This window comes from Triturus cristatus, chromosome 4_1 (assembly GCF_964204655.1).
Source record: "Triturus cristatus chromosome 4_1, aTriCri1.1, whole genome shotgun sequence".
Classification (NCBI taxonomy): Eukaryota; Metazoa; Chordata; class Amphibia; order Caudata; family Salamandridae; genus Triturus; species Triturus cristatus.
The window spans coordinates 301,443,683-301,459,874 of record NC_140585.1 but is presented as its reverse complement, the minus strand read 5'-3'; the positions used below and the strand labels follow the sequence as shown (position 1 = coordinate 301,459,874).

The following is a 16,192-nucleotide window of genomic DNA, read 5'->3' as shown; positions in this document are numbered from 1 at the left end:
TTCTCTGAACGCCAGGGCGGACAAACTCAGCCGCCGGTGCATGGTGGATCACGAGTGGCGTCTGAACTTGGACGTGGCGCAAGGTCTCTTTCTGCGATGGGGAGAGCCTTGGTTAGATCTTTACGCCACCAAAGAGAACGCGCAGAGCCTTGGTTAGATCTTTTCGCCACCAAAGAGAACGCGCAATGTCATCAGTTCTGCGCGTTGGAATTTCCAAGGCAGCACTCGCTCGCAGACGCTTTTCGTCTCGAGTGGAGCTGCGGTATGTTGTATGACTTTCCGCCAATACCACTTCTGCCCAGAGTGCTGAAGAAGATCAGGCGCGACTGGGCACAAGTTATTCTTGTGGCTCCGGACTGGGCTCGAAGAGTATGGTATCCCGAGCTACTAAGTATGAGCATCGATCCCCCGATCCGTTTGCCTCTTCGAGAGGATTTTCTGTTGCAGCAGCAGGGGACGGTCCTCCACCCGATCCTGTCCAGCCTCCACCTCCATGCTTGGAGATTGAGCGGCAACAGTTGACACCTTTCGATCTTCCTCCCGAAGTCTGTGATGTCATCCTGGCAGCCAGGCGTCCCTCCACTAAAACGGTGTACGCCTGTAGGTGGAACAGATTTGTGGCATGGTGCACAGCTAAGACTGTGGATCCCCTTTCTGAGGTTCTGCTGTTCCTTCTCTCGTTGGCCCAGCAGGGCTCTGCTCTCAGCACTGTTAAAGGTTATCTTTCGGCCATCTCTGCCTTTCTACGCCTTCCAGATCAGCCTTCTCTTTTTAAGTCCCCGGTTGTTAACCATTTTCTTAAGGGCATTATGCATACGTTCCCACCTGTGCCCTTCATAATGCCTCAGTGGGACTTGAATCTTGTCTTGACTTTTCTGATGTGCGCTCCCTTTGAGCCTTACGTCTTCTTACTCTCAAGACGGCTTTCCTGGTAGCTATCACCTCTGCCAGGAGAGTGAGTGAGCTCCAGGCTCTTTCTTCCAAACCTCCTTTCCTTTCTGTTCATCCGGACAAGGTGGTTCTGAGGACACGTCCTTCTTTCTTGCCAAAGGTTGTCACGCCCTTCCACATCGGGCAGACCATCACTTTGCCCACCTTTTTTCTGCCTCCGCATCCTTCGAGGGAAGAGGAGCGGCTCCACCGTCTAGACCCAAAACGTGCGCTCGCATTCTATCTGCAGCGTACACAGCAGCTCTTTGTTGGCTACGTGGGCGCCAAAAGAGGTCAGGCGGTGCACAAATGGACCATCTCCCGGTGGGTCATTCTGTGCATCAAAGCCTGTTACTCCTTGGCCAAGAAGGAGCCTCCTGTGGGACTGTGTGTTCACAAATGCTTTACACACTGCCTCTGAGATAAGCCTGTCTGCTCCTGCCAAGCTACCAAGGGGGTTAGCAGGGGTTATTTTAGGAGTGTACACCCTTACCCTGACTAAAAGCAAGGGTACCTATTTGGTCAAAGGTACCTACCTCTGCCAACTAGAGACCCCCAGTTCTAACAAGGAGTAGGTTGCATTTGCTCTGAAAGAGAGTGAGGGAGATACAGAGAGTCTTAAACCATGTGGAGTTTTCCTGGAGGTAGTGATCAAGAGCAGGGAGTAAAGGGCTTTCCTCTACTGTGCTCACCTTTTTGTGTAGAAGATTAGATCACTAATTATAGCTCCTTTATTTGTACAGAAGTATGAGTCAGAGATTAGAGTTTCTGGATGAGATTTGAGGAGTCTGTGTTATACGCTCTTAGATGCATTTTTGGTTAGATTAGGAGGGTACTTAATTCTATAAGAATTAAGGTTGGCCGGCTCTAGTTTGATCTCAAGTACTCTTGGGGAGTTGAGCATCATGATTGGGTGAGCAGCTAACGCCAGATGGAAGAAATGGGTTAATCGAAGGTGGAGGGGGTTCCAGATATGTTCCATGCAGCTGAGCTCGGGAGAAGGTTTAAAGGTTCAGAGATTGACCTGTTACGAGTTAGACAGGCAACTCACAAGCGGTCCCAATATCAGTTGATATAGCTAAAGATAGTGCACTAGTGGGGGATGTGTCAAACAGAGGGCTGAAAGGTGGGGCGTATTGGTAATAATGGGGCTGTAGATCATACCTTGAAAAATAGGGGCGAGAAAGGAAGAATAGATGGGTGCGCAGATGATATAAGGTTAGAGAGGAATCCAATTTAAGCCGTTGTAAGCTGGCCTCTCCTAAAGTCTCAGGGGTAACAGTCAGAGGCTAGAGTCAAAAGTCCTCCTTTCCTTTCTGTGGAAGAGCAAGACAGCAGTACTTTCATTTTATGGAGGAGCAAGTCCACAAGCATCAGTTTCAATAGACAGCATTGAAGGGGGCCGCCATGTTAGATAGAGACCCCCGAGTCTGAAGGGGAAAAAGGGAATCCCAAGATGGCCAGAAAGCACAGCTCAAAATGAGATTCCTTAGAAATTGGAGCCCCGATAAACTAAGGAGCATTAAGCACATTTGCATAGTGGTCCCACTGGTACTGTGCAGTACTGAGTCTCCACCGCATACCCCCTTTGATAACGACCGGACTGAGGAGTTCCCGTCATATTCTTTGTGGGGGGTCTGTGCATGGGAGATCCTGTCTGGAGGCAGAGGGATGCATGCATAAATCCAGCCCTGTACACTTTCTCCATCCAAGTACCTCGACAAGCTGAGATGCCTCAGGGGAGGAGAGGCGGCCCACCAAATTCCTAAGAACAGGCAGAGAGAAGCCCTCAAGGGTGACTCGTTTAGGGAGAAGAAGGCCTCAGTCTTGGGTTCTGAAGTGTGGACGATTGCATGGGTGGCCGTCCCACCCCTGACCATCATTGGCTCAGCAGTGCCGCACAATCTGGGCTGCAGTCAAATAAACATAGATAACATTGGGATCAGACCGGGGGACTGTAGGCGTGATCAAAAGCGTTGCAGGGTGCTGCTGCAGACCGACTTCATACTAGTGGACAGATGATGCAAACTCCACAAAGTGGTGCAGGACGCGAACAACTCATCGAACCTCCGCACCTTCCCTGCTGTTGATCAACCTGATCCCTCCATCCTCAACAAGCCGAATGGTGAGGCGGGCTGTCAGTGGCAATGCGTGGGTCCGAGTGGGGTCAGCGGCGCCAAAAAGTGAGACATTCCCCAGCCAGCTGGTCTCAGACAATCCAGCACCTTGTTCCTCAAAGGCGAGGGCGGCGATGGAAAAGGGCAGAGATCGCCCGCCGTTCATAAACGTCAGCAGCAGCCTTGGCAGCGGTGTGCAGACAGCGACTATCGGCACTGAAGGAATCAAATTGGTCAATGAGAATACCTCCCAAAAGTGATCCGTGGAAGGTGAGGGCAACACAAGGTAAGTCTCAGGAGATTTCTTGGTACGATGGAAGTGGGCTGGATGGCGGGTAAAGACGGATGGAAGATGGAACTTGGTTCCTCAATGTGAGAGCAGAAGATTAATACCGGCACTTTGTGAATCTTGCGCATGGAGAAGCCTGACTGGATTGGATGCTGATTGTTTTGCATTTTGTACTCTGCACTGGCATTGTTTCCATGGTTAACCATGGAGGGAAGAGAAAAGCTCCCTAGTCGTCTGACTTGCCAGGTATGGGATCTGGTATTGTAGCTGTTCTGCTAAAGAGACCGCTACTTTAAGGGAGGTACAACTGGATCAACATGAGAGAGAGAAACAAGAGGAGATTCAGGAATGGAGCCATGGATTCTCCTGTGAAGACATTGTAAGTTTTCTGTGCAGCTGCCTTGTTTCAGGCAGTTACTCAGCCAACCGTATCTCCCAAAGTGAGAGTTTGCTTTTGAAAAACAAAACACTAAATGCCTTGACACTCTGGGAGCTTTCTTCAAAGGTATAGGGTCATTTTTATTTTTTTCATTTCGGGATTGACATGCTTTTCTTGGCATCCTGAACAAGAAAAACGTATGTCAGAACATCCCCCCTTAAACAGGGTGTATGGTCTGAGGTACTTAGATTGATGGCCTTACAGACAGTGGGCTGGCAGTCTTAAGGTTTCCACTGGCCGAGCCAGCAAGAACTCTGCAGATGGTAGCACAAAGATTCTCTCGACTCTGAATAGAATGGATGAACCAACAGTTTGGCGGACAGGGACTCCGCCCTGTTTGTGGTGGACTGTCCTGTCCGTCAAACTTTAAATAATGCTCCTCGTCTCCTGAGAGGCAGGGAGCCTCAGAACGGTGGTACAGTAAGCGGGCCTGTGTGCTGCTTGGCAGTTGATAATGGAGAGGAAGAGTAGGAGATTTGGGGGGTAATAAGAAAGTGGAAGCCATGATATCTTAGTGCACCATGACCCGGAGTGGAGCAAGGAGAGGGTATGTTGCTGGAAACGATCAGGTTAGTGGTGCCTCTGAGGCCGGAATAGAGGCTTAGAAGAACCAGTAAATGTTAGGACTGAATGGGATTATAGCTCATGTGAGAGCATGTGTATGGCTTATGGGAGTGTTTGGGGAGTGCCAGCAGGATGAAGAAAATTAACCATTTGATGTATGGTCAGGGGAAAGTAGTTTGAGATGAGAGGGTGTAACAGCAGTCACAACCACAGCACAATCTGTTATTGGTCCCTGTCAGAAAAGAGTTAAAAATACCCCTGTGACCAAACTCTCTGTGACCAAGGATAGTGTAGGATTAAACTTAGTTGTCACTTGCATACCAACAAGATTATAGTGCACGAATGATGCACTGGCACATGCACGGAAAAAAAACCTGGAGCTGGTTAAGAATAGACAGGCTTGTATTAACAGGATGGCTAATACTATGGAATACCCACAGATGCCCTATGGAGCCCTTTGAAATTAACCAGACCTGAAAACTGACTTAAATACTGAGGAGGAAGCTGCAGGCCCAAGTGATAAGTAAATGGCTTTGATACATTATCCTGGATACTCTCCCTGATGATGAGTGCGCTATACTCATCAATATAACATAACATAACATAAATGTTGATGCACAAAGCGAAACTGATGCTCATAGTGCAAAGCAGCCATAACAGTCTTGTGAAAAATCATCAGTGATGGGGCAGCTCCAGGTCATTTTGAAAAAAGTAGATAACGCAGATTATAAGTAATTTTACTCCGAGAAGAAGCTCATAGGAGGGCAAAATGTGATCAATACCTTAAACCGGTACAACACAAGTCTACCCCAGATGGGATGGAGGCTCTGGTTTTCTTTGACAAAAGTAGGAGCTACATCTCTTACTATAGATTTATACATATATCCACGACTTTACAATAAAAGAAAAGACCTTTGTTTGTCTAGATTCTGGTTCTTATATATTATTGAACAAGATGTCAAAAAGAGGCTATATCCCAGGTTGATTGGCACACCACTCTCCGTGATAGAAATGTGTAATATAAAAGGTTATTAGCAGGGAGATTTCCATAATTTGTCTGATCGTGAGAGCTTTAGATTTTTTTGTACAAAGTATAGATTAGGTTGAAATATATTCCTGATTGAGTTGGGAAGACTGAGGTAAGAGGACTAGGAGATGGAAGCGAGGGGGGGCAGATTATGGTGAATCATGTTTCCTCTGAAGAGAATACTTGTCATTGCATTTAGGAATGGGTCACTGGAAGTAGGGAGATTTCTTGTCTGAAATGTACGGAGGGGATGATAGAAAAGGAGAGAGATGGTGAGGGAGCCCTGCAAGGAAGGTGAAAACATTTTCTCAAAAACAATTTGTTGAGAATTGTTTAATTTAATTTATTGAAAGTAATCTACTCAAGTGTAAATGGATTGAATAATGATCAAACCTGTAAATCCGTAGTGGTATAATTAGAAAAAAAGAAGATACATATCTTTATTGCAGAAAGCCCACCTCAGGCTGTAATCTTCAAAAAGCTTTAGGTGTGTCTACATTTAAAAACAGGGACTATGAATAAAGGAGTGGCTATCGTAATACAAAATCAAAGAGGAATGTATGTGAAAAATCTTAAACTGATCAGTGTGTAGTAGCTCAGATCCATATCGATGGTTGGGAAAGGCGTACATTAGCAACGTTTTATGTCCCCTTTAAGATGATCCCATCTATTTACTAAACCTTGCTTTCATATTAATTGAGTGCCCTGCACCTGTTGTGCTGGGTTGGACTCAGATCACTTGACTAGGAAACCAAAATTACAGCCATGTTAGAGATTATCACAAGATTTTATTGCAAAGATATCTAGCATGTTTAAAATACGGCAGTACCATGCTGCACACTTTTATTTACAGATTTCAGAGTTAATCCTGGATTAATTGTTCCAGAATTCCAAAGAGCTATGAGAAGGACGCATGAGAAATACTACAATAGGTTGCTACTTTTGCAGACAGTGAACTGACTCTAAGCAATCTATAGTTGTTTCCTCCGGTTTAGCTGTTTTAAGTATTAAGGGTCATATATGGTCTGAAATACACAATTGTTTTTATTCTGATTTAGTTATTGAGCACCCGCACATATAGCATGGGAAACATTTAACATCTATCGGCCACATCTTGCCTTTTCTCAAATTCAAAAAAGAGGGTGCTGGGAGAGTAAACTAGAAACCCTCTGTACATTTTGATTGGTCAGCTGGCAGAAATTATGTGTAATGTTAGTATGATCCAGCGGTGAACCAGCAACAGGTACTCCAATACCATATACTCACCTGGGCCCATAAACACACATACACTCAGCCTGGTACTAACCGCTGGAGTCACAGTTTTATGGTTTTATAATTTCAAGATTAGTCTCCTTTCATTCTCAACTAATCTTTCACTGATCAAAAAGTTCTTTCCTTTGGTCATTGAACCATTAGATGAACTAGTTGATGGTGAAATTACATAATTTATTTCTCTTTGCAGTGAAATAACCACAGACTCGGGAAAGTTTTACGTTTTTCTCTAAATGAATTTAATGTGAACCACTTTCAAAGTACAGTATAATCTCCGTCACTCATAGGAAGGAAGATTCAATTAATCAATCAAACAAATATATCATACTCTGTAATGACTTTGCTCAGAAAGGAGAGGATAGAGAGAAAAGCACATCTGCACATTCATGAAAGTATAATTACCTAGGATGGTGTGAAAACCAGCCCCCTGACCAAGGAGCTGGGAAGGGTCACCCAGGAAAGATCAGGCTTCAGGACAGGATAGATGACCTCTCTAACACTGACGGTTGCGTAGCACCCCATCTGACACTCTCTTCCTCCTCGAGATTCTTCCGCGATCTTCTTCTAAATTAATTAGTTAAAGTAAATGGTTCTGCATTCGATGCTTCATCAGCATCTCTTGTCACTCCGACAGCATCCCGAGCTCTGCAGCATTCAGCAAATCTTCGTCTGAATAACTAACTATCTAAAACTACCTCAATTATATTCGTCGATATTCATGTACCACCCATTAATGTTTCAATATCATAAAAATACTAACTCTGATTGGATAGGCACGGGGGGCTGATTATCACACCATACTTTATTTTTCATCTCAGTCTATAAGTCTATTGTTCAAAGATCCCACCCCTTAATTTCTATTCACAAATCTTTATTCCCACCCATATTCACATCTTATTAGACACAAATGTTTATTTTCTCATGTATTTCTATTCATCCAGAGGTTTTTGATGCTTGGTCCCAGGGTATGTATCTCTTGTGTCCTTGGACTGCGTTCAAGTATATCGTCACTTCTTCCGGCTAAATCACACCACGCATGTGCGGAGGTCAGGTGGTTAACAGACTCTGGATTCGTACGAGAGGCCCAAATGTGTACTAGCCGGAAAATCAGAAACACAAATATTAATTTCAAATATAAATGGTTTCACTGTATACCACCTATCTCTACTCTATCCCTCTTTAATCATTATTACCTTCCCCACATTAGTATTAGTAAAATAGCTTAGTTTCGCCAAAGCAGATGCCAAGCATGTGAGCTTTCAAGCAGCTATTTTAATAGCGTCTGCGCAGGTGCAAGAAATTCCCTCCAAGCGACAGTTCGTCATTACTGCGTAGATGCAGTTGACGCATGCGCAATAAAGATTTCCCGTTAGCAGCCATTTTAGAATTTTGCTAGAGTTACTTATTAGTAAAACACGTAGACAAGCTTCTCTGTCTTTTATGTTCCATGTGGTGCATATTCATTTACACAATACATGGTTAATACAATATTATAATAATAATCCACATTTGTAAAGCGCGAACAATCACCCGTAAGGGTCTCTAGCCGCTGGGGGCCGTGGGGAAGATTAAGCAAGCTATTGCCCAGAGTCACATGGTGCTGGGCTAATCCGGCGCCGGGGATCGAACCGTGATCCCCAGATTCCGGAGTCAGTCGTCCTGGCCGCAGCGCCACACCTCTTCCTATATTAGAAATTAAATAAGAGGATTGCTTCCGAGCAAGTCTCTTTTCTACGAGTCCTTGCTCCGTCAAGTATGGAGGGCAAAACTAGTCTTAATACTTTGGAAGTCTAATTTGAGTCAGCTGTGAAGTTAACAGAAATAGTTAATTCCTAGGGGTATAGATAGTTTTATGAGGAATATAGTAAAATAGGTTAACATTTAAAATCCCAGTGCAATAGGGTAGGCAGGCTGTGCATTCTACCCATGGTAATGAAACAGAGCTGAGTGGGTTATAGAAAAGGGCAGCTATAGGTGTTTCTGCAAAAGTTTAAGAAGGCCTTGTTAAAAAAAAAAAAGTTTGAGGACCAGTACTAATCGCAACGAGGCTTCTGTGTTGTGGATAATGGATAGCGTAAAAGGCGGGTGTAGCTGACTTACAGTTGCAGGAAGTTGTAAAGACTATCCAAAGTCTGCTCTGTGGATAATCCCCAGAAAAGGTCAGAATACGTAAATATATCTATGTTTGTGGTATTGATGCTGCTTGAGTCTAGCCGAAAGGCAGGGCAGTGCTGCACAGGCCCAAGCTAATGACAGCCAGTGTGTGTTCGAGGGGTAGCTTGTTTCTTAGGCCGTAAGTAAACGATTACTGGATCATGTTTAGTGTGTATTGAACATTTCTTAAATTGGAGCATACACGGGACAGTCTGATGGATACAGGGATGTTGTTTCCGGCTCTGGGTGCATAGATGGCGACGCCTATTCGTTTTTGATTTTTTTGCAATTCTTTATCTCCAGTCTTATGGGGTCAGCAGAAACCTAAGGGCCTTTCTGAAAAGACACTTGGGACTGGTTAATTAAGTGGTAGTCGATATAAATCTGGGGGGATTTATCTACATTCTAGTTTAATTATTTTCTGGACTTCTGTAGACAATATAAAAATGCACAAATAAAAGGCGTTCGTTTTTGTGATAGTAACAAAATGTAATGAGAATCTATTAAAAATCGTTAAAAAAAATAAAAGGTATCAGTTTTGAGCTAACTACACCAGAAGGAAAATCAGGAGTCTGGAATGCACCCATAAAATTGTTAACTACCCACCTGAAAAAGAACCCATCTGGTCTGATATGCACCTTGACATGTTGAAGGGGCATAACAAAAAAGCCATGCATGGATTATGTCCAATATGAGTATGCGTTACCATAAAGAGAAGAGGAGGAATTGATACAAGTCTAATATTGTCAAAAATTGAAAGAACATTTCACATTAAAGAATTTGAGCACTGTTGTGAATATTAAAACCATTATGATGTTCTGTTGACAGTCCGGCACTTCCTGCCCTATGGGTTTCAAGACGGTGCAGGGTCACACTATCCGCAAGTTGGAATATGCAGTCTACATTTTAGAATTGAGGATTGGGGTGTGCAGACCTATCCTCCTAGCGAGTCAAAATAAGAAGCAAAGACTGTATACGAGTAGCACAGGTGGGAACCACATATCTGAACAAATTAAGGGCATTCTAATATTCTGGATACTATAAGGGCTGCAACCACAGCATGGTTATCTTAGGCATTAAGAAAGAGGAAGATGAAACATAGTCCGTTGAAAGGGTGACATCAAGACTATAACCCAATCTGGCTAGTAAATTATCATTTTATTCGTGACCGGTGTTGGGTTATTCTTTTCTTCATGCGATTCACCTATGGGAACAAAAATGTGAAACGAAGAATTCACAAATTGTAACACACACAATGTCATATAATGTGTCCTCTGCCCATGTCCCAAGGCCTACATAGGCAACACCACACCGCCAGTGAAGAAAAGAATAACCCAACACCGATAACGAATAAAATGTCAAGTAATAAATTCACCCATGGTCCAACACTGTATCGACAAAGGTTATGGTCCAAAAGACATCAAGTGTACAGTCCTGAAACACGTCACAGGCTGTAATATCAATAATCTACTAGCCAGATTTGAAGCCAAAACCATCATGTACCTGGACTTAATGAAATAAATGAGATTATGCGCTGTGTATAATAGTAGGATGTCGGAATCCTGTGACGAAATATAAAACAGCTGGACTTGGGGGATAATTCAACAGCAGAACGTATGCCACTTTGCAGCCAATTTTTCACAAGCATGAGTAGAGCGCGTCTATAGCGGAATGGAAACACATTAAGTAGCAAGATGCGTGTTCCCACGATGACCAAGGAAGCGTCCTTGATGACAGGAAGACAGGCAAGGTCATGCCATGCTTAGAATACCGAAAGTACGTCAACACGTCGAGCCGTACCGGCTGTCAGGACGTGAAAGGACCATGGATTTAAAAACGCTCCCCGCCCTCAAACATGTCGTAAGAACGGATTATGTTCAAGATTGGAGCCCCTGATTGAAATATGGACCATGTAAGAGACCAGACCACGACCAGCATGAAGGTAAAAGACGACACAGAATGAGACACTCTGCCATGCCGGCATGCGTACTAATGAGCCACACTTACCACATGCACCGCGGCTGTCACATTACTTAGTATGTCAAAGCTCCTTGATCAAGACATACAACTCTAGAAGTGCGCGTGAAATCAAGGTCGTGCACCACACGGGGCTCTCTGCATGAAGGTTCTCACGTCCCCATCCCGCTCACTTAGTAACTGAGCATATCTCGACAATATAAAGCACCTTCGGCACCATCTTTACACAACGCAAGTGGCCACCCACATTAAACCAGCTTGCCTTCCGCCTTCCCCTCGGCACCAAAAAAACTTTTAAATAACGCTAGATGCTATACACATTACACTAGTTTGTCTGCATATGCTCTGCACGACACTGATTCCATAAAAATATCACCTCTCGTAGGATTGCATGATCATCACCACCGCTCAACTCAAGAGCCCTCCTCTCTAAAACATTACTCTCTTCATTTCTCCCCGTGCCAATTACAGACAGTATGACAATCTAGGCTCTAAGAAAAGTAAGAGACATCCAAGTGACGAGGGTGACGTACGACATTATCAGACCCCTGCTATTGAGGGTTTAGAAAGTCACCACCACATGGTATGTAAAAAGTACCTTGACAATAAGAGTAAAATACAGGGTAACTTTTAATTAAGAGAAAATATACTTTAAAAAGCTGAATTTTTTTATATTAGGAAATCCGCATTGTCCTACATATATTTGTCCCGCCCTGATGAAGACCTTCAATCAAATTACCTGTTGGTCCGTTTATGAAGATTGAAACGCGTTGGCATTTTCTCCTTGAGGCCAAGAGTAACCACACGGAATCATTATATTAAATAATGTACTGCCTGGGCTCGATTAACTTGGCGCAGCCTTAGAGTTTTACATCTGTACTCTGGCCTCCCTAGGACCTTAGAGATACCCAGTAACGAGGACTTGAAGGCTATAGGTCCTGTTACTTTAAATAGCACAGTAGGACAGTCAAGCTTTTTGGATTTGTCTTTGTATCAGTTGTATCAGTTTCAATATTGTATTAATTGTTTAGTGTATTAGTGATTTGTTTATGTTTTAATTTTATTTTTGAACACTGCATTACTCGTTTATGTATTATGTACATGTTGTAAGGTTTGTTTACACTGTTTCCTGTAAATATCACAAATGACCTTGAGGTGTATGCATTCATTTTTTTTAGAAAGGGGGAAAAACTCTTAACATATGAGAAAGAAAACTAACTAATGAATTTCGGAGTTAATAAAGGTTAATTCTGAGCGAGAATGAATCACGTTTGATCTTTGGTTGGAAAGGTACCTTTTGTATTGCTCTCGGAATTTATAGTCGCAGATAATGTGCTGTTTGGAGTGTACATAAAGATGCTCCCCTTCTTCTTCACAGGTTGGCGAGGAAAACAAGGGACACCCTCTTTGGTACTTTAAGGATGCTCTTCAAATACCTGCCTCGCAAGGAGCAGACCTGCCTTACTTCTTCCATGCTGGTGAGACTAGTAAGTATTGGGGCGCCGTGCAACCTTTCACTCATAGTGTACATTATCCAGAAGCACCAGAGAAGCAGCAGTGGGTAAACGTTGGGCCTCTAAAAGAGATGCATTGTGAGATGAATCAAGTGTGAAGAGTGTCTGAATTGTGTGGACCATACCACAGTTCAAGTATGTTCAAATATATTCATGAAGACATGCCCCATGTAATTGTTCATTAGTTTTGGTGGTCAGAAAACATTTATGTCCACATCTTTATCTCTAGTATGAAACAGGCCTATCCGGGTCTTTTTATTTTGTTAGCTTAAGTGAAATGAGTTGCTAGTCTCATTCAAGTTCTGCAATTGAATAGTTCCCACTGGTGCTATACTAGTCATGTACATTCTTCCTGGAAAATGTTTGCAATATGGGGCGCTTTACTTTTTAGGAACATACTTTGATTAACAGAGCCCCTCGTCCCCATATCAGAATCAAGTCTGATTAAAGGACGTGGTACTGGTAGCCATAAGAGATAATATTTTGCCCATTACTGGAAGAGGTTAACCAATTATGTTTATCTATCTACATTTATATGTATTTGTGTCCTTTTGGAACTCTCAATCTTGATTTGTCCCTAATTCTGGTGAGTGGTGAAGCCAGCAATGCCCTTGGGGCTCTTAGGGCTGTTGAGCATTAAAGCCAGCGGTGATGTTGGTGCACCTAGTGCTGGTGAGTGGTAAAGCAACAGTGCCATTGGTGCACCTAGTGGAGGTACGTGGTGAGATCAATGTGGGAATGCATAGAGATGAGACTGTAGGATTTATTTCTCTGCATGGCATAACCTTCTTGTTGGATTTAGAGTTCTTCATATTTAATCCTACTTAATACCTCTGGTGAATCTCTGTTAGTACTTTGGTCTATCGTTACACGCTGAGGCTAATGGCAGATTGTCAGTGTCACTAGTTCTAAGAGTCGAGATTGTGATGCTAATTGTCCGATTGCTTTAGAAAACTAGATTCCTTATTGTGATCATAGGTTTTATGGAGAGGCTGGTATCTGGCCCCAAATATGATTCAGGAATTGTATTGGCTTATGTTAGAAACTTAGAGTTGGAAGGTTATTAACCTTCAATAAATAGGGAGACTGCACTACCATCAGGAGGCACTGCATGTGCTATCTTCTCTCAAACTGTCGAAAGGTCTCATGAGAAAATGAGCTCACTATCGTAAAGTGGGCTCCATAAAGGTAGGGTAATTGAGCCTTGCCCTCCCTCCAGAGGAAAAGTTTCCTTCTGCTACCTATAGGTGAACATGTTGAGGCAACGAAGTTCAGTTCGCCATAAAGATCTTCATATGATCTCTGGTCACCCTAGTCTAAGACTAAATATTTCAAACGCCACCGTCTGTCAAGAGGCGTTTGTTCAAAAAGAGGGCTCTTTTAGCAATATGTTCTCAGCCCACCAAAAAATGCTAAACATAGGCTTCCCATCACATGGGAGAGTTTCTCATCAATAGCCTGTGGTACCAATGAGGTCAAAAGATGCACATCATACTTCAGGAGCTCAAGAACTGGACAAACAGGTCTTGATCATGAAATCCGTCCATGATCCAAAGAGGGAAGAAAGCAACAAGTCATGGCTTCAATGCAATGATGTCCTGTTACTGTAAAATGTGGGCAGAGAAGCATCCGATTTTCTTATTTGTTTTCCTTTGACAGGGAAGAAGAGCTTCTATGCAGATGTCCTTAGCAGAAAAGACTCAGGGCTCAGGTAAACGAGAGGTTAAATCATCTATTATGGAGGGCATCATCAGCATATAGAGCCATGCATATAAACTGTTTGCAGCCATGGATGACACAGAGTGGGTCTCCTAGTGCAGAGGGGATGAGACTTGTTCCAAACTCTGGGCTGGCACAGTCTGATGGAGGTTAGTGGAGTAAGAAGCCAGATGTATATATTCTCTCTTTTATTTCACATGGTTATTTGGGTAATCTGAAACACACAAACATATATTAAGTTGTTGAGCAAGCATGTGGCACTCATGGTTCAGGTAAGATTCTTCAAATTGTATTCAGTTTTATGAATCCTGCTATAATCTGGTGTGGTCTTTAAGTATTTCTCTATACCATATTTCCAGTTTTTCAGCTACAGATATATTCAGCTGGACAAAATCTGGTGGTTCATTTGATATTCTGTTTATTTAAAACAGATTCAGTTTCCCAGCTCATGATGTTTCATGCACCGACTCCTTTTCGAGCAGAGGGGATCTTTCAAGGCGCTGCATCTCAAATTTACATATATTTATGGACTAGAACACAGTGTCTAATGTCCAGCAGTATACCATAGCATATGTCCTGCAGTCACATCGTCGAAACAGGCTATTTCTGCCACACCCTAGGCGTGAGACATAGAAGTACTGCAGGTTACAATCCAGGTGTCTACATTGTGAAATGGCCTTTAAATTGAAACATACCACAGCTTAATCCTACTGGTCTTTGGTCAGACTTGAAGACAATTCTGTCTGCAGAATTTTGTATTCAGTTTAGAATGTTCTCTAATAAGATTTCCTCTCTGTTTTTTTCCTCACCTAGAGAGGACTGATTTTGTCACACATGCACATTATACAAGAAACATGAGCATGCTGGTTCCCTTTCTGGTTCATGGCACATTGGTTCACACATCTCCATATTGTTTTGGATCCCACAAAACAAGTCTTGTTGGGTCAGTACCTTTCGTAAATAAGGTCTTCATCAGATATGATGCAGGTGGCTCTACAGTCTTCCACCATGAAAATGTATTATGTTGATAATGATTATTATTATTATAATGTTTATCTATTTGGGCAAAACATTAACATCGTTGTTGTGAACACAGGCTGCTGATCCCTGTTATTCACTGCTCTGATTGCACTGAAGTGAGGTGAACTTTCTTTTACTGTTGTGCAGTCACAATGTTATAAATCTGTTCAGTGCTGTTGCACCCAGTCTTCCATGCCGCTCTCGTGTCTCCAGAGGTGCCCAGGAAGCAGTGGACTCATAATTGTTGATTGCATTAGGATACCTGATAGAAGTGTTGGAATGGCAACTAATTCACTGTCTCTCGCTGCCTCTTGTGAACGTAACCAGAAGCTAAAGTAAGTATTCGAGTAGCGGTCCGTGACAGTTCTGGATCCGTAGAGACTCCTTCTCTAAGCCAGCAGATCTGTATTGGGAGTGATAAAAGCTCTGTGCTGCTTCACAGTGAGCCTGCTGTCGGTTATGCCAAAATGTTAATTACAGATACATCATGCTGCCAAAATATCCTGGCCAAAATATTGGGAACCAAAATGTCCAGGTGTACTGCTCGATTTTCCCGGCCTTTTTGTGTTAAAGGGTGACTAGTGTGACTTCAGTCTCTTACCATCCAAGTCTAAGGGTTAGAGTAGTGAATGGAGCCTATTTACTAGGCACTTCGACATGATCCTGTGTTCTTCCCCATAGATCAGGGCTTGCACACATATCCTAGGGGATAGATTCGTTAGTATTAGGGATAACCTGTCATGTAGTGAGGGTATTTCATGGAGCCGTGCTGAATTCAGGCCTGGTAGGCCTCAAACGGGAGAGACTCCATCTTTCTTTCTGCTCCGGCAGCTTGGAATTCTTCTAGGTCAAGAGTTATGTTTTAGTTATGAGGTGTTATTCGCTTGGAGAGAACCGGTTCAGGCCGGCCCTTATCGAAGGATTGTATTTTTCTTCATGCCGAAGACACTACATCAGGCCGGCCGGCTGGGAACGTGTCCTTGGTACGGGGAGGTACAAGAATTTGGTGGGCGGCAGGTTACGGGCCGGAATTTTCCATGAGGAAATGCACCTCTATATTAGTGAAAGTCTGAGGCAGTTACATGTTCAGTCCGTAGGCGGCATCTAGCCGTTAGCAGTAGAGCTACTACTTATTCCAGGGAAGACAGACGCCATCTTGAAGGCGGAGAA

General features: G+C 43.3%; 1 protein-coding gene across 4 annotated transcripts in view; it reads left to right on the top strand.

Annotated features, from left to right (window-relative positions):
* Positions 1-16,192, top strand: part of LOC146854818 (adenosine deaminase 2-like) — a 516,331-nt gene that overhangs the window by 355,043 nt on the left and 145,096 nt on the right. For all 4 annotated transcript variants that reach the window (XM_085652178.1, XM_085652180.1, XM_085652181.1 and 1 more), the window contains one exon: positions 12,148-12,256. In XM_085652178.1, coding sequence (XP_085508304.1) covers positions 12,148-12,256 — 109 coding nt within the window. The remainder of the gene's footprint in view (positions 1-12,147; positions 12,257-16,192) is intronic.